This window comes from Cupressus sempervirens, chromosome 1 (genome assembly GCF_028749045.1).
Source record: "Cupressus sempervirens isolate cs-2001-9-10 chromosome 1, ASM2874904v1, whole genome shotgun sequence".
NCBI classification, from domain to species: Eukaryota; Viridiplantae; Streptophyta; class Pinopsida; order Cupressales; family Cupressaceae; genus Cupressus; species Cupressus sempervirens.
The window spans coordinates 512,908,016-512,933,836 of record NC_143118.1 but is presented as its reverse complement, the minus strand read 5'-3'; the positions used below and the strand labels follow the sequence as shown (position 1 = coordinate 512,933,836).

General features: G+C 36.0%; 1 protein-coding gene across 2 annotated transcripts in view; it reads right to left on the bottom strand.

Moving 5' to 3' along the window:
- MNS3 (alpha-mannosidase 3) overlaps positions 1–18,356 on the bottom strand; it is a 62,904-nt gene extending 44,548 nt beyond the window's left edge. The window contains exons 1-2 of one of the 2 annotated variants that reach the window (XM_089829384.1): positions 18,240–18,356; positions 16,294–17,282 (exon numbers count right to left, since the gene is read on the bottom strand). In XM_089829384.1, coding sequence (XP_089685510.1) covers positions 16,294–17,282; positions 18,240–18,320 — 1,070 coding nt within the window. In that variant the 5' untranslated portion in view covers positions 18,321–18,356. Of the gene's footprint in view, positions 1–16,293; positions 17,283–17,477; positions 17,614–18,239 lie in introns of those variants that run through there. The other variant, XM_089829391.1, reaches the window with a different exon arrangement.
- Between the last annotated feature and the right edge of the window lie 7,465 nt (positions 18,357–25,821).

Below are 25,821 nucleotides of genomic sequence, written 5' to 3'. Positions count from 1 at the left end.
TTGGGACCACAATTTTACCTAGGTTTAGTCTCCATGAGTTGTTCCTAGGTTCTTTTCTATCTTTGTTTGCATAAATACCAAAACAAAGACCCACCATGCAATGGAAGATTAGCATCTCTACAGTCCTTAAATTCATCTCGAAAAAATAACCATTTGACCACCAAAAGAGGAACCGGGAAATTATTTATAAAAACATCTTCTGAATTGATTTCTCAGTGTGTTCTTCCTTTAATTCTTTAGCACCAGTGTCCTTTTTTACAGGCATTTTGTTTTGTAAACTATAATCAGGGTAAGAGAAGCTTGAACTTACTAATTTTTGCAATTCACTGAGAACTCCTTCAAACTTTCTACGCCAGCTTCTATCTCAGCTCCACTTGAATGCTTAATATGAAAATACTTGTTTTTGCCAAAGCAATTAATCAATTTTATTCCTCACTTATGATTTATAACTTTTCGCACATATATCCAACTAACAAATTGTCTAATTTGTCACATCTTCTGAGTACTCGACTTGTACATTAAGTTATTAAATTAATGATTTGTTCCTTTTTAAAACTCCATGAAATCCTTTTGCCTTTTCGCACATCCGGCTTGCAATCATCTCCGAAGTTAAGATTTTTCAAGATCTCACAAGGCTTCTTTAAAAAGTCTTCCAAAATCGTGATTTCGGAGCTCACCTTTCTAGTTGTTAACGAAATAGCGATAAATCGCTATCTCGTGGTACTCTGAAAAGTTACCATCTGTAATAGCGAAGTCATCACTATTTCACTGGCCCTAAATTTTGTTTTCTCTGAAGTCCCGAATTTCGCTATTTTGCAGGTTCCTTTATTTTCTTTCTCCAAAATGGCAAAAATGTATCAAGATCATTGTTTTCGAGCAAAGATTTTGGTAGGGTATACCAAGTTCCATCCCTGCTGTGGTTTTTCCCTTAATCATATTTCCACACAAAATCATGGTGTCATGAGTTTGTGGAGTTTTACTTTGTGGTTTGGCAATTTATTTCTTATTACTATTTTTTCATGATTATGTAATCAATTTAATGAGTTTGAAAAATTTGAACATTAATTTACCCCCTGCCCCCTTAGTGTTCCTCAATCCTTACAGTTGGGCCACCTTAATTTTACTTTTAGCAAAATCATATTTGTTGTTGAAGAAGTTTGGATAAGAATATGATTATATATAATAAACCCTAATTGTGTTGCAGGATTTCAATTGAACTGAACGGTATCTCTTAAAGCCTAACTGTTTGACAAAAAGTGTGGTTCAGGGCAAAATTTGGATACTTACAATTTGGAGACATTACATTGGTAACTGTGTTCAGATTTAATGGATAAGCAGATGCTCCATGACAAGCAACATCACAAGCTGAATCCCATAATTTACTATTATCAACACAGTTGGATCAATACAATTTGCTAATAGCTTCCAACTCACCTTGTCATCTATAATGTGGTTAACATCCATTTCACTTTGCATCAGCCATCACTCTATGAGGAAGAGCTTTCTATTACTCATCCTGAGGCTAAGATTCCATACTACAATAACCATTGACAGAAAATAGTTTTCTTAATGTTAAAACTAGAACCAATTGCAAGAGGCAAACCCACTAAATATGTAGTGCCTGCCCTAGTTTGCATTTTGCTATTGTTGTTGAACTCTTTCTCGGTGAATTTTCTATTAATTAAGCCTAATTAAAAGATTTAATTAATGGTTTAATTTAATGGAAAATTAATATGATATTTTAATATTTATTTTATTTAATTAATTGGGAAATTAATTAAATAAAAGAATTAAATTTGAAGATAAAAGTTATAAGTTTAAATTTGGAATGTGACAATATTTATTTAATTTAATAATAATATATTTAGAGTTCATTTTTAAGTAAATACGAAATAATATTATTATATATTTTATCAATTAAGTTTTGAAAATAAATTTAGAATGGAAAAGAAATTAATTTATTAATAATTTCATCATAAGTGCATGAGATTTAAAATTAATAAATTAAATTGAAATGAGTAAAGTGAATATTGAATAAATTAATGTGCATTATTTTAATATTTATTCACAGAGGAGTATGCGAACTCTTGTAAGTTGTCATGTTGACAACACAGGAGTTTGCACTCTAATTATGCACGTGTTGTCTACACTTAGAAGTTAGCATATTATTTGAGCACATGGTGTCTACAACATTCTAGACACCTCATCATGTTTATCTTCTTATCGTGGAAGTTATGTGCTTAGTTGTCATGCTTATCTCCTAGTTCCTTCTAGACACATTCTAGATACATCTTAGAGGCCTTTATATAGAGGCTCTTGTAGTGTGTATGGACATCCTCATATGCTTCTACAAGCACGAGGAATGGCGACTACTGGGAAGGAAGGGTTGTCTACGAATTCTTGAGGCGAAGTAAATTAGCATCAGAGGCTAGGTAGGCTCTCGAGTTTATTTCACATATTCTATTTCACTCTCTATCTTCCTGTCTTCTTCATGTCTTCTAAATGTCTTTTGAGGATTTCATGCGGTGAATGTGTCAATTATATGCAATTCCATTGTGGATGTTTAAATTTTGTATAGAGAATACCGTATTATGCACATCACTCTCTTCAGTGGTTTTAAAGGGAATTATCGGGGTAGTATTTGAGTATAATGGGAAAAAAAATCTCCTAGGAAGGAAAATGTATTGATTGAAATCATGAAATAGGAGTGTCCATCAATGGAACTTGTAAATCTGAATAATGAGAATATATATATGTATATTTAGTTGATGCTCGGCAATTGTTTGATCAATTGAGTGAACGAGACGTTTTCTCCTGGAATATAATAATTGGAGACTATTGCGTGTTCCCCATACCACTGGGTAATTGTACCCCTTCCTCATCGCTCCAAAAGCTCTATCTTCCTAACAACCTCCTGACGGGTCAGCTGCCTCCAGAGCTCGCCAACTATCGTAATCTAAGGTCCATAGATTTCAGTTTCAATAACTTGAATGGATCGATTCCTGCCCTATTGGGTTTGCTTCCATATTTGCAAGACCTGATCATTTGGTTCAATCAGCTTACCGGAGAAATCCCCGAGAAAATATGTAACAACAGAAGCTTAGAGACTCTAATCCTTAATCACAACTCCATCATGGGAAAAATTCCCCACGGCCTTGCAAATTGTTCCAATCTCGTACGGACTTCCCTCTCAAGCAACAGATTGAATGGTTCCATACCATCTTCACTAGGGCAATTGGATAAGCCGGCAATACTTTAGTTAGGCAACAACTCTCTTTCTGGTACTATTCCTCCGGAGCTTGGTAACTATAAGAGTTTGATATGGATGGATGTTAACAGTAACATGTTAGAGGTTTCCATACCGGCAGCGTTTGCCCTGCAATCAAGGCATACTGTAGTTGGATGTGTAGCCGGAAAATTGTGTGCATTTGTAAGAAATGAAGGTGGGACTTCATGCAGGGGAGAAATTGCTTTATGTTCCCCAAAACCTTATTACTACCCCTGTCTCTACTTGGAGTTCTCCTGCCCTTGGTGATATCTTGCGTAGGAACCATTATTGAAAGATCTCGTGGCATTGAGACTTCAAATCTTGTATTAAGCAGCGCAGTTAGAGCACCTGAATTTGTTTTCTTCTCAACACAACAACCGGCAAAAAATTCACTCTCTGAAAACTACACGCTGAATTCAAGAAGCCATCAATCGCATGTCATTTAACCCATTTACCTTTCTTTATTTTGATTCTACCTGTTGAAAATATAGTAGTATGCACATTATTACAATGCGATTATTACGGTGGTAATGCACATGACTAGCATCTAATTAATTTCTTACCCACACCCACAAACAACAGTGACTAATAATGTGATAAAACGCTCCTTGAGCTTTTCAGGCACTGATTGAGACTTGTTTCGGCCGGTATCAGTTCACATTTATAAGTTATTAAAAGTCATATTGGGCAAGGAGATATGGCCCACGACTATCTTAAAGCCAAGGTGATATGGCCCAATTTGGGGTGGGCAGCCTGTTATTAAAGCTGCCGCTCTCTCACGACAATCGTCTAGCTTGGAAGCCTAGCTGTCGAGCATCATTGCTTCCACATTGAACACTATGAAATGCTCCTTCCAGTAGCTCAATTGAACATTCCTCTTATCTTTAGCAGCCTTCAATGGCTAGATGAGCGCGAGAAAACGTTTGATCTACAGTTGGAATTTCTTCCTCTTTGCCGCGTTTGCTCTGGCTTGAATCAAAACAATGCAGCTAGATTGATAGGATGTGGGCTGTAAGATACTGTATTTGCGGGAGTTTTATGCACGATTATTCAATACTTAAACCGTTAAGCTTAAATCTCCAGATATAAATATCCACTATCAATTGGTAAGAAACACATAAGACTCGAATGGTCTCTGTAATTGCAGCCTTCTGCTTGCTTTCCTAATAGTAGTTAAAGTGCGTGGGCAAGGAGGAATCTTCTCCCTCATTTGGCGGAAAATATGATTGAATGGGCACGGCCTTATTCATATATATGCGCGGCTTTATATTTATGAGCGCAAGGTGTTTTTTTTTTAGTTTGTAATATTTTTTATTAGTACTGATTTTATTGTTATTTAATAGAAAAACTTATTAATGAGTTTATAAATAATGTTTTATTAATAATTTTGTTAATAAATTTTAGTATAAAATGATATTAGTGATATTAGTATTTAATGAGTTTTTAAATTAATATTGTAAGTGAAAAAGTTAGCGATGTTATTGTATATAAATATTTAATAGTTAATTTTTAATTAATAAAATTATTGTAAATTTTATTAATTATGATGAATGATAATTCCTGAGAAATTAATATGGAATTAATTAATTTTAATTGATAATTGAGTTATTCGGTGGGGATTTAATTTATTAAATTATTGATAATACCAATTTTAATTAGACTTCAAATTATCTTATTTGAGAATTATTAGGTATTATTTTTAATAATCAATAATTACCATTTAAGTTATATTGATTAATTGACTTAAAATCAAAAGTAGGGTAATTGTACGTTTTATCCGAATATATGAATGGGGTTTAATTTGAATGAAATTGTAAATTATTTATTGAAAGGTATTACTCTATTAATTTGAATAAGCAATTACCTTTGATTTCTATTCAAATCAATTATGGGTAATTGTACCAACCGTTTAAAATAAGAATAGGATTTACTTGAAGGGTGAATCAAGTATTCATTTGCCTGAAATACACTTTAAATTGGAAATGGGAGTTATAAATGATTAATAGGTAACTAGAAAATTTATTTCCTAGTTAGAATTACAAACCTCTAGAAAAGCTTAATTAAGATTTGTTAATGTACGAGTATATTTAGTGGAATTTGGATTTACCTTAAAAATGATGGTAATAACTATAATAAAATCAGAGTAGTATTTAATGGAAGTTAATTCAATTTATCGTGATGATGATGATTTGTAATAAAATTGGAATTAAATCATTGAGAGATTATTAGTCTTAATGATTTAAGTTACTCAACATATAACCTTAGTTGATTTTAGGAAGGTGGACTTCAAATATTTCGGGGGTTGAACCTTAGTTTATGAAGTTATATGTACAGGATATCTATAGGGTTAAAGAGAGTTTTCACACTTGGTAACGAACCCTAATAATCATTATACTCAATATAGACACATGCTGGTCTCTGTTGAAAACAAGAACTTTAGTGAATCTGATAATCATTGAGTTATTAATATAGTTATGTTAATTAATTAGAGAATTAATTAAATTTAATTGATCATTAAGTTATGCAATGGAGTTTAAATTGATAGGATTGTTTCAAATTTCAGTTTATTATATGATGAGATCATGTGGTACTCTATATTTCATGTATGCATGATGATTATTCAGTGATTTCAGTTATTGATGATGATTAGTTCGATGGTTTAATATCATATGTGTTTACTTATGGATACTTACCCCATACTACATGTGTGTGTGTTTGTGTTCTGGGGTTTTGGGGTTGACTAGATTGTTGACCAGTCATAGGACGCCTACCAGAGGCTCAAGGGTTATGAGATGTGATGGCATTTTGATGTTATTTGATCTCGATCTTTTTAAAACTCAACCATGGTAATGTGATGGTATGCTCTATGAGATGTTTGTATTTACTGTTCGTTGATTCTTTTCAGTCTTCTTATGTGAAGCTGAGGTGTATGTGTATGAGATACTTGACTTAACCATTTTTGAGTCATCGATTAGTTATAATTTGATTACTTTCCAGTCGCCTTGATGGGACTGAAGTGTTTATCTGATCTTGATGATGTCATGTTGTGACATGTTTTGACTTGACCATTTTGAAGTCTTCGATCAGTATTACTTTGAGATACTTTCCGGTTGCTCGTCAAGAACCAATGGATATTTGTGATTTATCATTGATGCCTTCAGTTGCATATAGAGAACTGTTGTGATTATTATGATTATCATTGGATGCTTTTCAGTTGCTCGTGGAGAACTGATGTGGTTATTATTTGATGTTTTTCAGTCGCTTGTATAGGACTGAGGTGATTTTACTATGATTTTGTGATTTGTGTTTTCATGAGCCTAGGGTAGGTTATCTACTTGTAGTGTCAGGAAGTGGCTTGCAATGGGGGCTGGGGCCCTAAGTGGTTGCCAGGGTAACTCATTGTAAGTTATTTAATAAGTGAAAACATTTACACTAAATGGGGATTAAAATAAACCTAATAAGATAATTGTATGTTCTCACCCATGCCTCGAGTGCTAGTATAGACTAGGATGGGAGTAGAGAGAACGCTTGGTTGCAACTGTGCATTCCGTAGTATGCCTCGTCAGTACGAGAGGATACTAGTGGCCGCATAGGGATCACTAGGGGGCCGGGGTCTATTGAGAGACTACCAGGGTAACTCTAGCGTGATTCGTGCGATGACACTTTCCTGCTTACATAGTAGGTTTCCTACGTGTCTTTGTGTGCCTCTGGGTCTAGATGTCGATTTGTGTGTTGGAACCTTTGAGTTAGTATACTTTTAGGATTTCCTGGACTTAGAGAGTATATGTGTTATGTGATTTGTTACCCTGTTTGAGACTTGAGACTATCTCCTCAGCACGGTGGGAGTGGGCCATTTAGGTTCCACGCAGTCGGGTGGTAGTGCTTTTTTTACTCTTACCATTTGAGATTCGTCCGTAGACACCGTGGCTGAAGCATTCTTTGTTGGCATTTATCTTCATTCTGTTCTTGGATCTTATGATGGATGTTATTTACTGTTACGTTTCTCTATATTGATGATTATTATGTGATAAATGATGTTATTTACTTAGAGAATCATCTTATGCTTTATTTTGCATGACTAGATTTCTTATGTATATGTTGTAGCATGTTAGATTTCCTTCTGCATATGTTGTAGTATGTTCTAGGAGTGACATCCCTGCTATGATAATGCCGATGATCTCTTCGATGACTTGGGATGTTACGCGCAGAGGGATGGCTAGGGCCCACGATGGTCTAATGATGCTATTGACGGTTGGGAGGAACTGCACACTTAGTTAGTTGTATTTTATGATGGATGGTTATCTTTTACGATGGTTGTTATATCTTTATTGATGGATGGATGTATCATGTATGTTATTGGTTTCGTTTACTTTATTGCACTAGTATCATGGATTTGATGTGGATGATGTATCTTTATTTTTACATATGTTTAATCTTTTAAGCTTTTCATACTCTGTGACATGTATAGTGGATGATTGAGCATTCTGAATTTAATTGCCAAGAGACATTTGGAACAAATGTATATTATGGACATTGGACTTTTTAATTATTCTTTCATGTGGATGTGGTAGTTGTTAGACTTAGTATTAATTAGATTAAATGTGACACAATGTCATGGGATCCTTAAGGAATGTAACCTATTATGTATGCTTACAGATCATTGTATGTTATTATTACGAGGTAATTGGTAAATACTTGCTTGTTAATAACAGAGACCGAAAGGTCAATTTATACAAAAGAATGAGACGATGTTTCCTTAGGAAACGATCGTAAAGAATAGAAACATTCTATTCCAGAGAAAGCAAAAAACGAAAGCAAACTAAAGCTAAAGATATTTACAAGATAACCATTAACTAATAATAGACGTCTTATCTATTATTGTAATACCCTCCCTTAATGGTTAATCTATCTAACACACCAAGCTGTCCTCTGAATTTGACAAACTTATCAGGACCAAGAGGCTTAGTGAGAATGTCTGCAGTCTGATCTGTGGTAGGAACATACTGCAGATCTATAGTCCCGTCTTCAACTAGCTGTCGTATGTAATGACAATGAACATCCACATGCTTGGTTCGTTCATGGAAGATTGGATTCTGTGCTAACTTGATAACGCCTTCGTTATCAACAAACAGAGTAGTCAGTCCTGCTGGTGACATCTGCATATCCCCAAGCATCCGACGAAGCCAGACAACTTCACATCCTGCCTTAACAGTCCCTCTGTATTCAGCCTCTGTAGAAGAGAGAGAAACTGCCTGCTGCTTCTTGCTGGTCCATGTGACTGCACCGGATCTCAAACTAAACACATATCCAGATGTTGACTTTTTATCATCAACAGAGCCTGCCCAATCTGAATCTGTGAACCCACTGAGTTTAGGATTAGAACTCCGAGAATACAGAAGTCCATAATCAGAAGTGCCCTTCACATAACGAAGCACACGCTTTGCTGCCATCCAATGATCAGCCTTAGGAGCTTTCATAAAGCGTGAAATATAGTTGACTGCGAAGCTAATATCAGGCCTAGTAGCAGATAGGTAGATGAGGCTGCCTACTAGTTGCCTATACGTAGTATCATCAACGGAAGGAGAATCGGACTTGGCTGATAACTTGAGACCTTTCTCCATAGGTGTAGATGCAGGTTTGCAATCCTGCATTCGGAATTTGTCTAACAAGGCCCTGGCATATTTGGACTGAGAGATGAATATACCAGAAGACTGTTGCCAAACTTCAACACCTAAGCAATAATGCATGAGCCCAAGGTCAGTCATATCAAAAGACTGGCATAAGTGTTGTTTGATTCCCTGAATCAAAGATGCTGAACTGCCAGTGATGATCAAATCATCCACATAGAGAGTCTGAAGAACTCCTCTTGAAGCCAGAAGACTGTTGCCAAACTTCAACACCTAAGCAATAATGCATGAGCCCAAGGTCAGTCATATCAAAAGACTGGCATAAGTGTTGTTTGATTCCCTGAATCAAAGATGCCGAACTGCCAGTGATGATCAGATCATCCACATAGATAACCAGAAGGATGATGTCACTGTCAGTAGTCTTGATGTACAGATTTGAGTCTGAAGAACTCCTCTTGAAGCCTTGATTACTGAGGTACGTATCAATCTTGATGTACCATGCCCGAGGGGCCTGCTTCAAACCATAGAGAGCTTTTACCAATCTGAGAACCTGATGGTCTTTACCAGGAGGCTGCGTCATGTAGACCTCTTCATAGAGATCACCATTCAGGAAAGCACTCTTTACGTCCATCTGATGGACCTTCCAGCCAAACTATGCTGCCATGGCTAGGACTAATCTGATGGTGCTCATCTTTGCAGTAGGAGCAAAGGTCTCCTCATAATCAATGCCCTGACGCTGAGAAAAGCCCTTTGCCACTAAACGAGCTTTGTACTTATCCAAAGTACCATCTGATTTGTATTTGATTTTGTAGACCCATTTGCAACTAATGGGTTTCTTCCCTGGGAGAAGATCAGAAAGGACCCAAGTGTTGTTCTTCAACAGGCTCTGGTGTTCAGATTGCAAGGCCTGTTCCCACTCTGGAATTCCTTTAGCCTCGGAATATGTTTGAGGTTCAAACACACTGTGAATGTTGGCCATAAGAGCAAAGTTAACAGAATCTGTAGTTTTTCTCTTTTTCCGAGCAGTTCTCCCATCAATGAGCTCATCATCATGAAGATCAGCAAGTGTCTTAGCCCACCACTTAGGCCGGAGAGGAGAATGACCAACAGTAGTACTAGGAGATACTTGATCAGCAGGATCCTCATCAGAGGAATCTGGATCAAACTCAGGTGAAGCATCTTCAAAACGAGGTGATCCTGCAGGAGAAGCCGGAGGTGTCTGTACAGGTATCACTGGTAGGACTGGAGCTGTAGGAGCTACTGGAGCCCTCCCATCAGGTGGACCTAATGGAAGCCGAACTTCCAAATCATCAACCTGCATAGGCTAGTCTGATGGATCAGGAACAGGAGAAACAAGCATGAATGATCCTCACTGCTCATCAAAGACTACATCGTGGCTGTATATGAGACGAGATGTCTCAACATCAATAAGGCGATAGGCTTTGTGAAGACTGCTATATCCAACAAGCATCAGTTTCTCACTCTTGGCATCCAACTTGGTGCGTGAAGCATCAGGGATCCGAACAAAAGCAAGAGAGCCAAAAACCTTCAGGTGACTGATTTTGGGCTTGCGACCTGACCAGGCCTCTTTCGGAGTTTTACCTTTGACCGCCACTGTGGGTGACCGGTTCAACAGATAAACTGCAGTGTTAACTGCTTGTGCCCAAAAACGCTTCGGAACATGTCTGTGTTCGAGCATGGAACGAGTCATCTCGGTGATTGTCCTGTTCCGACGTTCAACTACACTGTTCTGTTGTGGCGTGTGGGGTGTGGTGAACTGGCGTTGGATGCCATGTGTATCCAAGAAGCTGGAGAAAACATTAGAACAAAATTCCCCCCCATTGTCTGATCTAAGAGTAATAATAGATTTTTCAGACTCTTTTTCAACTAAGGGTTTAAACTTCTGAAATATAGTAAATGCATCGGATTTCTTTTTAAGGAAATACACCCACATTTTTCTACTGAAATCATCTACAAACAACAGAAAATACCTGTACCCAAGAACAGAAGGAGTGGCCATAGGGCCGCAGATATCAGCATGAACAAGCTGAAGTACTTGAGAAGCTCGCCAAGAATCGCCACTGGGGAACGGTGTGCGATGTTGCTTCCCAGCCTGACATGCGTCACAAACTCCAAGGTGTTGGGTTTGAATCTCTGGCAAACCAAGAACAAGCTCATCCCGAGCAAGTTGTGAGAGATAATGCACATTTAAGTGCCCATATCGCTGATGCCAAAGTGTGATGATGGAAGATCACCGAGCAGCCATAGCTAAGTCCTGAGAATCACCAGAATCAGTAAGTCTAAAAAGACCATGATCCTCAAGACCAACTGCAACAGTAGACTTAGTCGCCCAATCAGTGATGGTGCACTGATGTGAACTGAAGGTGACTGCCAAGTGTGGAGAATGTCGCAGCAACTAACTGACCGAGAGTAGATTTAGTTCCATCCCTGGAACATAGTACACATCAAGGAATATGAGCTTCCTCCCAACAGACTGAATTTGAATGTTGCCTTTACCAACAACCGTGTACTCTTCTCCACCACCAAAGATAACAGAATCTGAATAAGGCTGGTAGTCAGTAAACCAGTCTCTGCAGTGAGTGAAATGTCGAGAGGCACCTGAATCAATGTACCAGGCAGATGACTGCACATGATCTGCAGGTCTTTTAGCCATGAAGGCGTAAATGGCAGATTTCGCCTGCTCAGTGTGCTCTGCACTGTTCGCTTTGGGTTGCGAACCTGATTGCTTAGACTGGGAAGCTAAGCGTTTCCGACATTCAACCTTCATGTGACCATACTTGTGGCAGTAGTTGCATTGAATGTTCTTCTTTCTAGTACCATCGGATGCTGGAGCAGAAGACTTCTGCTGAGATGGTTGCTGAAATTTGCCCTTATCCTTCTGAAAGGATTTCGCAGCAAAGGCTTGCTCAGTGGAGGTGGAACTGGAGCTGCTACCAAACTGTTGTTTCCACCAATCTTGTTGAAGCAGCAGGGTGCAGAGATCAGTGAACTTTAGATCAACACCAGTAGATGTGATGTTGAGAGTCTCGATAAAATGCTCATAGGATTTTGGTAAACTCCGAAGAGTGATTACCACAATATCCTCTTCCTCCATCTTGCGACTGATGGCAAGTAACTGATCACGGATTTCCTGAATCCGATTCAGGTGTGCCTGGGGCGAGGTGCGCTCATCCATGACAATAGAAAACAGAGTGTTTTTCAGAAAGAAGGCTCTGCTCTTGTCGGAAGTCTCATGAAGACCTTTTAGATGTGTCCAGATTTCAGCCGCTGTCTTGCCGGATGGAATCTGAGAAAGCTGGTCATCAGCTACGGATAGTTTGAGAAGCATTACTACCTCTCGATTGTTCAGATCCCATGTATCTTGATCAGGACCTGGAGAAGTCGCACGCTGCTTAACACCCAGAACAAGTTGATCGGTGTTTCGATATTCGAAGATTGCGATGATGCGCTACTTCCAGGTTCCATAATTGCGACCATTGAATTTGGAATTATGTTCGAGCAGAATATTTGTCAGAGATTCCATGGCACGTTTTCCAATGAAAAACTGTGAAAATCTATGAAGGCACGTTCTTTGAGGCAAAATACGAAAGTCCCAAAAGAATCAGAGAATGACCTAGAAGAGAGCTCAAAAAACCCAGAAGGAATCTGCTGGCTCGAAAATTGAGGCACAAAAATCGAGGCACCTAGAAAAAACAGACAACCCAGTTGAGCTCTCGAAAAACCCACCAAGAATCTGCAAACAAAATATTTTTTCGACCCCAAAAATTAGGGTTTCGAGCAAAATAGCAGTCGGCGGCCAAAAAGGTCAAAAACAGCAAAAATGGTGTTTTGCAGGGCAAAAAATGGCCGATTTTGATCAGGATTCAGGCGTTAGGGCTTTGACAATGGAGAGAATGAGGAGGTATGATAAATCGAACTCTGGTCAAGCTTCAATCAGCGCCAAAAACGTGGGTTAAAAACGCTTGCCAAGACCAGTCACAAATCTGGCGGCCAAAATCGTGATTTGCAGAAAAAATCGTTCAGTCTTCTTGAACCGAGCAGACTGGACGCCAAACTCTGAAAAAAATGGACACCAAACCCACACGAGTTGCAGACCCGAGTTTGGGAATTTCTCTAGGCCGAAAACCGTGTGCGGGTTTTAGAGAAATTCAACAAAAATAATTTTGAAAAAATTTAAACAAATAATTTCACGAAGAAATTATAAATTTTTCCGAAAAAATTTAAGTAATAGCTCTGATACCATATTACGAGGTAATTGGTAAATACTTGCTTGTTAATAACAGAGACCGAAAGGTCAATTTATACAAAAGAATGAGACAATGTTTCCTTAGGAAACGATCGTAAAGAATAGAAACATTCTATTCCAGAGAAAGCAAAAAACGAAAGCAAACTAAAGCTAAAGATATTTACAAGATAACCATTAACTAATAATAGACGTCTTATCTATTATTGTAATAGTTATTACTTTCGCTACTATGTGTTTGATGTGTATGATTATCTTTCTTGTTTTTAAAAAAAAAAAATAATTGTTTGGCAAACTTAGTAAAACTTTAGATTAATTCTTTTGGATCCCTTGGCGGGGCGTTACAAATACCATGTTGACTAAGAGGGCACTCTGTTGGTGGTGGTCAGGCAATTCTTTAAATCTGCTTTTACAGGGAACTTCACAGATATATTATAGTGGACAACTTTTTTTCTTAGCATGTGGGAATAAAAAGAGCATCATTAGCATGTTTGGTGCTCAATCCATTTGCAAGTGGATTGGCAAATATATTAAGTCAAAACAGAAATGAATTAACAAGGAAGTGGAAAATAGAAAGTGCTGGTAGTTGAAAGTTAAAAATTAAAAGGTGCTTTCTTGTAGTCTTTTAACCTGTAGATACATAGGAATTGAACACATAATTATATTCACAGATACAATCAAACTAAACTCTATTAAACAATTAATTTGAATTTGAATTATTTTCGTTTCTAGTATCTGTTTCAAGGGAAAACCATATGACCATAGTTAAGAATGAAAATACAAAGGACATGTTTGTGGTACATGCATAAAATAACACAAAATACAATAGCACAATCTCTTATTGGAAAAGGCAAAAGAAATCAAATTAAAATGTTGACTCTGAATATGAAATAAAACAGAAAGAACATCATTTCATGCACTGTATATCTAAAAGAAAAGGTGGCTGTCAAGGTCAAGAACATTATATATTCACCTAAAAGGTACAAATGACAATCAGCTCATCACATCACAAGCTATTCTCCACGTGACAAAGGCTGTGAAGCTCAAGAATTTCAAAAATCATCCATTTTTAGTTGAAATTAATCAATCTTTGTTGGGATGTGAACACTCTTATTGATACTCTAGAGCCTAGCTTATTTATCCAATTCCTTGTTTGTACTCTCAGTAGTTTTAATAATTTATTTCACAGGGATTAACTTGACTAGAATGTTTTCCATATATGGTGTATTTGAATATATGTAATAAGCATTTTAAATAGTTGAAAATTGACACTGATATATAATCAAGCTAGTTATGACAGGGCTTTAATTTAATTTTCTTATGTTCTGTCATAAGTTGAGAGTAAACACAGTTTAGGGAAAAGAATCATCTCGTTGTACAATAACTTATAACCTGTAAAAGACATCATAGTAGTGGCATGAAAGACCTTGTTTTTAGATTGAAAGAATAATCAGCATGCATTGCTTTATTCTTTTCAAATTGTTAGCTGTGTTTGGACTAACATGTATAAGCGGATGATCCATGTGCAACAGCACAAGCTGAATTCTATAATATAGTATCATCCTCACAGTTAGGTCAATTGCCCTTTGCTGATAGCTTACAACAGTTCAACTCAGTTGGCTTCTAAAAATTGTTACTGTGATCAATTTTACTTTGCATCAGCCATCACTCTATGAGGAAGAGTTATTTATCACTCATCCTGAGGCTATTGTTCCATACCATCATTAATTATTGATTGGGAACAGTTTGCTAGATAATTAAAACTTTAAACTAGACCAATTGGCAGATGCAAACCACTAAATGCCTTGTTGACTATGAAGGCACTCTGTTGGTGGCAGCCAAATCCCCTTCTAAAGAGAAACTCCCTGATATATTATAAAGTGGAGGACAATTCTCTTGGCAAAGAGGAAATGGGGAGGGCATCAACTAGAGTTACTGTGTTTTAGCTACAGTTATTTAGCTCTAAACTAATTCAATAAATTCAATACATTTGCAAGGAGGTTAACAAAAAGATTAGGTCAGAACAGAAATATATTAACAAGGAAGTGGGTAATATAAAGCGTTTGAAGTTGAAAGTTTTACAGGCCTTGAATATTCAATATATAATTATCTCCAGAAATAGAACCAAATTAAAATCTATTGGACAAGTATTTTGAATTAAATTCCCTTCTTCTTTCAAGCATTTGTTTCAAGGGCAAACCATATCACCATACTTTAAAAAATGAAATAAAAAGAATAGGTTTGTACTACATGCATAAACAAAACATAAAATATAGTGCAAAATCTCTCATGGGAAAAGACAAAAAATATCGGACTAAAATACTGCCTCTGAATATGAAATAGAATGGAAGAACATGAACTCATATGCTAACGCTAAATCTAAAAGAAGATCACTCCCAAGGTCTACAACATAATTATTCACCTACAAAGTACAGAAGACAACCAAATCATTAGAAGACAGGCTATTCTCCATGTAACAAAGGTTTTAACTTTTATTATTGTCAAAACAAAGCCCACAATTTTCGCGAACTATTATTTATTCGTTGACCTAAACATCTTTCTCAGAAAGCCAACATCTTATTTATACTCTATCATATTTATCCAATTCCCCATTTGTTGGTTATTTGAATCAGCTTGACTTTGCACCGTGAATCAGCTCGACTACCATGTTTCCCATCTATGGTGACCTTATCTAATAAGTATTTCTAATAGTTGAGAATAGACATCAATAAATAGTCAAGCTAGTTGCAACAGTACTTTGTATTGTATGTTAAGAGAGTAGACACGGTTTAGGGAAAAAATGATTTTGTCATAAACAATTTCATACGAAAGAAAGGCACCATAATGGTGGCATATAAGAGATCATTTTTAGATTGAAAGCACAGATAATTGCTTGAGCAACTTAACCAATGGAAGGCCTCACCACTTAAAAGTTTACTAATTCTTAGTAAAGCATTGCAATACTTCTATTTAATATAGATGCAGAAACATTAACTTAAGAACCTCAAATAAACGACCAGAAATGGTAATCTCATAAAAAGCATGCCAAATCTGAATTAATATATGACAAAGAGATATCTGAAATTTCTTGGTGGAGCAATGGAAAAACGTTAAGAGATTATAAAAATCCTTACCTGATATAAATGGGAACTAATCCTTCAAACTTAGGAAGAGTCTTAAGGTGCTCAAGTACATGCATCGCTGCATCACCATATTTTGGATTGCCAGAAAGTTTACTAAGGTACCAAAACTCAAGTTGTAGAGAACTGACTTCTGAGGTGCTGCTTAGCCCATCTGGTGCTGGATGTGCAGATCGCTCCCGAAGAATAACATCTGAGTATGGAATTGGTGTTGGACTAGATGTAAAAGCAACCATTAAGCGATCTGCAAGATCCTGAGCTCTTTCCAAGTAAATTGCAGGATTGGGTCCATCAAGCTTAGTTCTGGAACCCCAGTCTCCAGTTGTTTCATTTTCTCCACCACTGAGACAATAGGCACTAAGAAGACCACCTAGGACTCGTATTGTAGTTTCAAACAGATTTACCTGACCTTTTTCATTCAGTCTTTCAGGGAGTTTTTTCTCTATCCAATAGCCTGCCTCTTGAACAATATCATTGAGGCCCATGATCATGGCTGTATCTAAGGAATCTACAATAGTAGCACCAAGACCCCCTAATCCATCAACTCCTCTCTTACTCAATGGCATCAACTCGTCAGAACCCATGGCATAGTTTTTGTAACCAGTCCAAGCATGACGGAATGCTTCAGCTACCTTGTTCTGTCTCACGGCCGACCCTAAAATATGTTGTTGATTGTGAGCTTCCGCAGCCAAACTGTTATTCCCTGCCTTTCCACGAGGAGGCAACCTTGGTGGAAGCCTGGGAGGCTTTCTCCAGAATCTTTTCAACAATTCCGCATTTCCATGACCCTCTGTGATCACCTTTTCTTCGCCCCTCACATTGATGTGTTGCACAATCTCACTGGCGGCTGAAATACCAGAATTGGTGTGAGCTACTGTCAAGAACGCAAGACCAGCAATCATTAATAGAGCTAACAATTTTCCAACGCCGCAGGATCCACAATTTCGCCTTACATTACTCGTGAGTACTGCTTGGGTGATCACCTGCATTCATATACAGATTCACAAACATATAATCAATGTCTGAACAAACACCAGTAAAATCTAACTCTACATATCAATTTACATCGCAGCGTCCACTAAGTACACATTTTATAATCAAATTTGAATATCGGATGAAAAACCGGCCAAAAACATAAACAGCAACTAAATTTGGACGTATAGTCATGTTCTCCAGACCTTCGTTTCAACAATTCTATAAATTCCAGACTTTTACTTTGAACCGCAATTTTTAGGCACCCGGCATGTGGTTTTAAATTTCTTTTATAAGTGACTAGAAGACATATCAATTTCGCGAGTGTGTCGACCATCTAACAGTCCAACCTAGGACTTCCCCTGTACAAGTTGGGTGGTCTATTACTGAGAAAAAGACCCTTTATGTTTCCTGGCTCCTTTCCATTTCGAAGTGTGGTTATCTACTTCCAAAAAGGGGGACAGACATTTATGTGTACTCCCACTAATATCCCGGAGCTCAGCTGGACGTGGCTGAGACAGCTTTCACACACTGAATTGAAAGGCATTTCGAACTCTCAGATCACATTTCTGTTTCATTCATTTTTTAGCTTAACGCGGAATCCTCCTTTACTTGTTCCAAATCTGACGTCAAATTTTCAAATTTAAAGAAGCTTTTGCAAACGGCAATACCATATCTCCTTATATTTCCTTGCTTTCTAACTAAATTCCACTGGCGTGTGCTTGGTCTTAAATCTGCAGATCTAACATCATCGTTCTGGGAAATTTCTCCAATAAAAACAAATTGTCCAGAAGTCGAAATTAAGATAAGAATTTTAGAACCCTGACTCAATTTTGTTATTCTAAAATCCTGAGACCCTAGAAAAGTTTGCGGTGGCGCAATACATGTGTGAAAGGCAGTCCAATGGATCGGACCACTAAAAAGTGATGATTTTTGAGATGCAAAAGAAAGAAACAGAAAGCAAAAACCTTGAACAACGATCGGCGGCGAAATTTAGCATTATCGTAATCACTCTGTAAATCATGGCTTGTTATGGGCAGCACCGCCATCACTCTCCTCGGTATCTCCTTCCCTTCCCTCCCTCCAACGTTACCAACATGTACTCTCTCTCTTTATCCCTCCACAAGCCACATTTTTCTGTGAATCTCCGTCAATGGAGTGGAAACATTTTTCTGTGACTCTGCGTCAATCAAGTGGTAAAGACACGGTTTCCCACTCAATTACCCACGACTCATTTGGCAGAAGCCAAGTCAAACAACACGCCAAAGAGGTTGATTGTTAGTGCTCACTTCATTTTAACAGATTTCAATAGTGTTAAAAAAAACTATATTTAAGGGAAGTTGGGGTGCTAGGAGAAAATTTCCATACTTTGTATTAGAGAAGAGTACCCTTCTTTGTTTTGAAAAGAAACATTTTAAATTCAACAACTAATACTAAGTTGGGGTGTTATGAGAAAATTTGTACACTTTGTAGTTTCTCTATGTATGAAGGATATACTCTTTGTTTCTTTTGAAAAGTCAAACATTTTAAGTTCAATTAACAATTAAAAATTAAATATAATATATTAATATAAAACATTGGGTATAAATTCTAGCAGTCAAATAGACCTAAATTAATAGGCACTCGTCGGAATCATGTCCATTTCTAGGTCATATGTTCAAAATATGCAAATCTACATAGATATACCAAAATCAACCAAAACATAGAGAGTCATATGAAGTTTGTCACCCTACTAATAAACCACCATAATAAGAGTTTACTACCATGAAACCCATAGACTCAAAACAAGAATATAAAAGGTAATGTAATACAACTTCTAAGGCTATGTGTGCCTACTAACATGTGACCATGTTAACATGTTATTGCACCCTTTGTCCCATCTTTCCATCTCATGTACACATGTAGTTGTTTCATCATGCACCTACTAGTCATATCACCACTATACCCACTTACATACACTACAAAAAACATGTAAGGTTGTCATTTTTCATTGAAAGGAAATAATATCATAAATAAATGGTAAAACCAATTTGACTCTACAAATCTAATGGGCATTCAAATTTCAAATTTCAAAAGAGTATAGATATTAAAGAAGTCATGCCAACAGATAATACATTTCACTCACATACATAGACATGAAATCATCTCATTCAAGTTAGAAGAAGACAAAGCCACCACCAAAAAGGAGGAAGAAGATATAGCAGTTAATGAGTGGATTTTTTGGTTTATTTTAGTTATATCCTTCATACCAAAGATGAATGTGGTTTTTTTTTAGACTTCTAGTTATCTTAGCTTTGTCCTTCATACCAAAGACCTTGAAATGTTTTGGAAGACTTTCATGCTACATTATCATACTTATATATTAAGTTTGAAATATGGTTGTATGGCAACATATGGAGCAGAATGTAATAGAAACGAGATTGGATGCAATATATACACACACATACATAGATACATACGCATATACATATATGGTTGCTTGACTACTTAGTAGTTTTCACAACACTTAGTCAAAATGGATTGTCACGATTCCTTTAACCTTGGGCCATGAAACTTTTTGCAACCATTGACTAATCAACATTAAACCAGTCTTTTGATCTTGAACATCTTAGATGATTTGTCAATATGTGAAAGCCTAGAACACTTATTCTAGTTTTGGTTGTTGGAAGATAACAAAGTTCAAACTCATTACATTTGATGACAAGAAGTTAGTTAATATGTTTTTAATTGTTCAAGACTTGTAATCCTAATAGGATTATTTCTCACAAGAATGTTGTCTTTATGAATTGTAAAGCTCTTTCCTAGATTCATGAGTAGTTCACACATGTGTGGTTGAATGTTTTGACTTTTGCAAGTTTTATATATGACAACTATGCATGAATTTAAATATGTTGTCATTCTAGTCAAATCTAAGAAACTATATTTGTATGCACCCTAAAATGGTCACCTAGACTATGGGCCCCCATTTATCAATTTATCAATTGCCTGAATCAATGCCTTTCAATATTTTATCAAATCAATTCAAATCATTTTCTTGATCAAATTGAATTATTTCAATATTTTTTAAGGTTTGATCATTTTATCTTGAGTCTTATTTAATTAAAAGAAAACTTCTCTTCTAATTGAATTAAATAAATCCCCTTTTAATTAAAAGAAAATCCATCTTTTAATTAAATAAATAAAATCCTCACTTAAATATCTCTTTGTGATGAAAAAAAAGAAATAAAATAAATAAAAATCATTTTTCTCTACACTTAAATGCACATATTTCTAAGTGGGGTTATTTTTTCCCTCTTTCCACTTTCTCATCAAACACTCATCTTTTCACATTGGTGGAATTTTGTCTCACAATGATCAAACCCTATTATCCCATATTGGTTGTGAGAAGCCTCCCACCTCCACACTTGACTATATAAGGAGCCCTCTCCTTCTCATTTCATAAGAAGAATAATAAGGTTAGTGGATATAGTGTTGTTATGTTGCAGGTTGGAGAGCGATTTTGGAGGAGGAGTTTGAGCATTAGGGTTTGGACATTGGAGCTTCATTGCAACTTCTCTCTTATTATCTTCTTCTCTCATGCATCCATGGCTTCTATCATCATCTTTCATCCTTGCATTTTCATATTAGCTTAGAGACATATTTGTTTTCATAGATTAATCTTGTATTGTTATTTCCTTTCATAAATTAGATTTCTTTTCTTGCATTGGTATCATCTAGATTAGCTTGGATCTTCATTTGCATGCATATTTGATGATCATTTAGACTAGCACTCTTTCTTTTCCTCTTTGAATCTCTCATTTTATGGTGTACTTGCATGGGCACAAACTAGGTCAAACTGAGGGCCCCCATTACAAACTCTTACACTGCATGAATAGAGAGCTATGAGTCACCATTTGAGATCTCATTCTCAAGAAATCTTCGATATAATGATTCATAGAAGTGTGTCAACATTTTAGCACACATTTTTGGTGCCTAGGAAATAAAACAAAAAAAAAAAATTGTAATAAAATCCAAGTGGTGAAAGCCTGGAAACAGGTGCTACCTAAGGCCTTTGCACCCCTATTACTTAGAGTGTGTCCTAGACACTTATCCTTTCTCCATCATGTCTTGTCCTTGGCGCCTTGGTTTGGAATTGGTCTTTGTTTTTGTCTAGGGGACATAACTATGTTAGCTTTGGTCTCTTGGATGTGCTAATCTTCAAGACACCTTACGAACGATGTTTTTTTCAACACCACCCCAATTGGATTTTTCAATACAACTCTTGACATCGAGTGTTTTTCAACACTTATTGGTTTGGCCTTACCTAGTTTTGTCATGTGATCTTACCTACTTGCAAGGATTCGGTCCTTATTCTCAGGACTCAATATTAGTTAACACACTTAAATATTTAAACACAAAACTTAATGCTTGAGTTATGTCATGATCTTTTCATCGTGTGTTGACTCTTATTGATTTTTGTTGAGTGTCCTTGTCTAACAAGTCTCTCTAGTATGCATAGCTAGAGGACTTGGGGCCTGGGGCATGTTTTTATTTTCTTTCTACTTGTGGGTGTGGTCTTGAAACTCTAGAGTGTCTGTTGTTGTCCCCTTGAAACACTTAGGAGATTTGAGGCATCATCCTTGACTATTTTTGCATAGCCATTCTTATGGTCATCTCGACATCTATGCCTTGATGCAAGCATAGTTTTGCTACATTAAATTGGGTAAGATAACATCGAATTCATCTTGACCTTTATGTCCTTGATGCTTATGTTAGAATCTTTCCACATTCCAATCCGCTATAAATCACATTCATATCTTCATAGTTGCACTTATGACTAGTGATGATTGTGTGATTTTTCTATGTCCGTTAATAATGGCCTAATGATGAAAATAAGTTACTTAACATTCTCTAATGAATGATGAACAAAAAATTATATGTTATAGTTGCTCTATTGCAAGTACACCTTTGCATTTTCATGTAGCTTGCATTGTTAGACTTAATGTTAATTTGCATTTTTAGGTTGCATTATGAGTTTGAGAGGGTTTTCCTTCATCTTTCTTGTGGACTTTTAATCAACTGTGGTCATGTTTGAACTTCATTTCCTTATCTTCTTTCGTGATCTCAATCGAAATTTTATATCTTAAATAGTTGATTGATTTCAAGGCATTCTCTTTCTTAAGGCAAATTCTATTTCTTCTCTCCACTTATTTCCACCTCTTCCAAACTTTTATCTTCCATTCACTTTCACCCAACTTATTTTCTTCAACTTTGGGGCATAATCTTTCATGCTTCATGATCTACCTTGGTTTTGTGATCCTTATATCTTTCATCTTACATCAAGAATCTTATCTTTAGTTCAATTTGTTGTTTCTCCTCTATCTCATTTCGATTTCAATCACAAGGGGGCAGTACCTATCAAACTTCAATCCTTGATTCAACTTTATCAATCTTTTCTTCGCTCAGGGAAACCTCGCTTGAGATTCTTATCTTGGGCATGTCAATTACCTATTTACAAAGGTGTTGACCTTGTCTTTTTCAAATCAAAATTGTATTCTTTGTCCTGATGTGTTCCCAAATCAACCACACATCTGGATTGTTTTGTGATCCCATGTCGACCTCACACTTCAACGACATTCTTTGACTACATGTGTTCCCAAATTGACCACACATTAGTCAAAGAGGGGAAAATGTATGCACCCTAAAATGGTCTCCTAGACTATGGGCCCCCATTTATCAATTTATCAATTGCCTGAATAAATGCCTTGCACTATTTTATCAAAGCATTTTCTTGATCAAATCATAATCAATTTAATTATTTAAATATTTCCTTAGGTTTAATCATTTGATCCCGAGTCTTATTTAATTAAAAGAAAACTTCTCTTTTAATTAAATTAAATAAATCCACTTTTAATTATAGAAAATCCCTTTTTTAATTAAATAAATAGAATCCTCACTTAAATATCTGTTTGTGATGAAGAAAGGAAATAAAACAAATAAAAATAAATAAAAATCTTTTTCTCTACAGTTAAATGCACATATTTCTAAGTGGGATTTTTTTTTCCTCTTTCCACTTTCTTGTCAAATACTCCTCTTTTCTCATTGGTGGAATTTTGTCGCACATGGATCAAACCCTATTATCGCATATTGGTTGTGAGAATCCTCCCACCTCCACACTTGACTGTATAAGGAGCCCTCCCCTTCTCATTTCATAAGAAGAAGAATAAGGTTAGTGGATATAGTATTGTTATGTTGCAAGTTTGAGAGCGATTTTGGAGAAGGAGTTTGAGAATTAGGGTTTGAGCCTTAGGGTTTCAACATTGGAGCTTCATTGAAACTTCTCTCTTCTTGTCTTCTTCTCTCATGTATCCATGGCTTCCATCATCATGTTTCATCCTTGCATTTTCATATTAGCTTAGAGACATATTTGTTTTCATAGATTAATCTTGCATTGTTATTTCCTTTCATACATTAGATTTCCTTTCTTGTATTGCTTTGCATTGTTCTCATTTAGATTAGCTTGCATCTTCATTTGCATGCATATTTGATGATCATGGAGACTAGCATTCTTAATTTTCCTCTTTGAATATCTTGTTTTATGATGTACTTGTATGGGCACAAACTAGGTCAAACTAAAGGCCTCCATTACAAACCCTTGCACTCCATGAATAGAGAGCTATAAGTCACCATTTGAGATCTCATTCTTGAGAAATCTTGGATATATTGATTCATAGAAGTGTGTCAACATTTTAGCATACAATATTTTTTTGTTGTGATTTCATGGATGAACTAAGTGTTAGTCAATATTTTATTAAGTTCAACCAAAGTATACTTGAGAGGGGTCACTTGAGGTACACGTCTCTTCCATATTTATTTTATGTTTTTAAGGAAAGGTTAATCTACTATATATGTGCTTGAATCTATTGACTATGTTCCTATAGATTTGGACAATATTAGCGCATTGATTATTATAAGTGTTTCATTAATTCTTAGTCGATGCATTATATACATTTACAATCGTATTCATCTTTAAGAGAATGTAGAAGATGTTATTTCATGGCATAGAATTAGAATTCATTAAACAAGCTCATTACAACTTTGAAGAGTAGTAAGTAGATTATTTATCACAGTGTTCATTTAATATCTTAATAACAATCTAATCAATGTTAATGATGCATAGATTATGCTAGCCCATTTCATGTTTTTTTACCTTAAATTTCAAAGTTACATGTAATCCACTTAATGAGAGGTTTCCCAAGTATAAATTTACTTAGAGATAACATGCTAACTAACTATCCAATCATAATTGGATAAAGGATCTTGACATTTTTGGTGTTGTTGTTGGGGATGGTGTTGAATCATAAATTAGTTTTTTTAAGCTTTTGTTAGGAGTAGTTATTGTTTCTCAATATGTTATAATTAGAATAAAATTCTAGAGTGCCCATTCTACTAACACTATGGAGGAAAGAGGGAATTATAAATTTCTCCTTGTATGCATTGAATGAGGGTTTCTTGTAGAAGATTCATTTTCTCACATTGAAAATCAATGCCTAAAGAAGAAATATGTGAAGCAATAGTACCCAAAGTAGTCCTTGAAAAATCAATATCAAAGGGTATAATATTTGAAATGTGCATGGCTTCACCTCCACATTCTCCATACTCTTCCACCAATTATAATTACTCAAGAATTGGTACATAAGGTGGTAAGGGCCAAAATAATGATGGTTCCACACTAATCCTTCACTTTCCTATAGTCCATCAGAAAAGGGAATAACCATGAAGAATACATGGTTTAGTCATTCTCTTTGAATTTGATATTTTGTGTTGAAGTTATGACTATACTACAAATGCACATCAACTAAAGTTGTCCCCTATAATTGTTAAGGCATCTCATTCTAGATGGTTCATGACACTAGGGAGAAATACAATTACAACATGGGTTTCCACGAAGGAGAAATTCCTTAAGAATAATATCTCCATAATGAATAAAAAAGAGCATGAACCGTTAGAATATTAATTTGAGTGATTCTTGTTCAACCTCAACACATACACAATAAATTGGGGGAGGAGTCTATTAAACTTAGTTTTCTCTAAGGGATTCATGAGGACTCCATGGATGAATTGGAATTTGTGGGAAAAGGAGACATTTCACAAGCTTCAAGCTTCTTGGGATGATACTTGTACTCTTTCATTGAACTATTCAAGGGAAACCATGAAGAAAACTCAAAGCCTATGACATATTCCTTCTAAAGCTACCATTGGTGTTTCTAAAGTGAATATAAGTAGTCTTCTTATTGATATGAATAAATATATAATCATTCATATGGCTAACTAGATACTCTGCAAACAAGAAGAGAACAAGAAGCAAAATATATTGTCAATTATATGTCTACTCAACTAGATACTCTGCAAGCAAGAAGAAAATAACAAGAAAAAGATTCTATAATAGCATACTACCTCACTTTCCACTACAAGAATAAGGATTGGGAAACCATGGAAGCAATTATAAAGTATGCCTTGAGAACCTTTGACTTATGAAAATTATCCTTTGCGAAAGAATCAATCATCTAA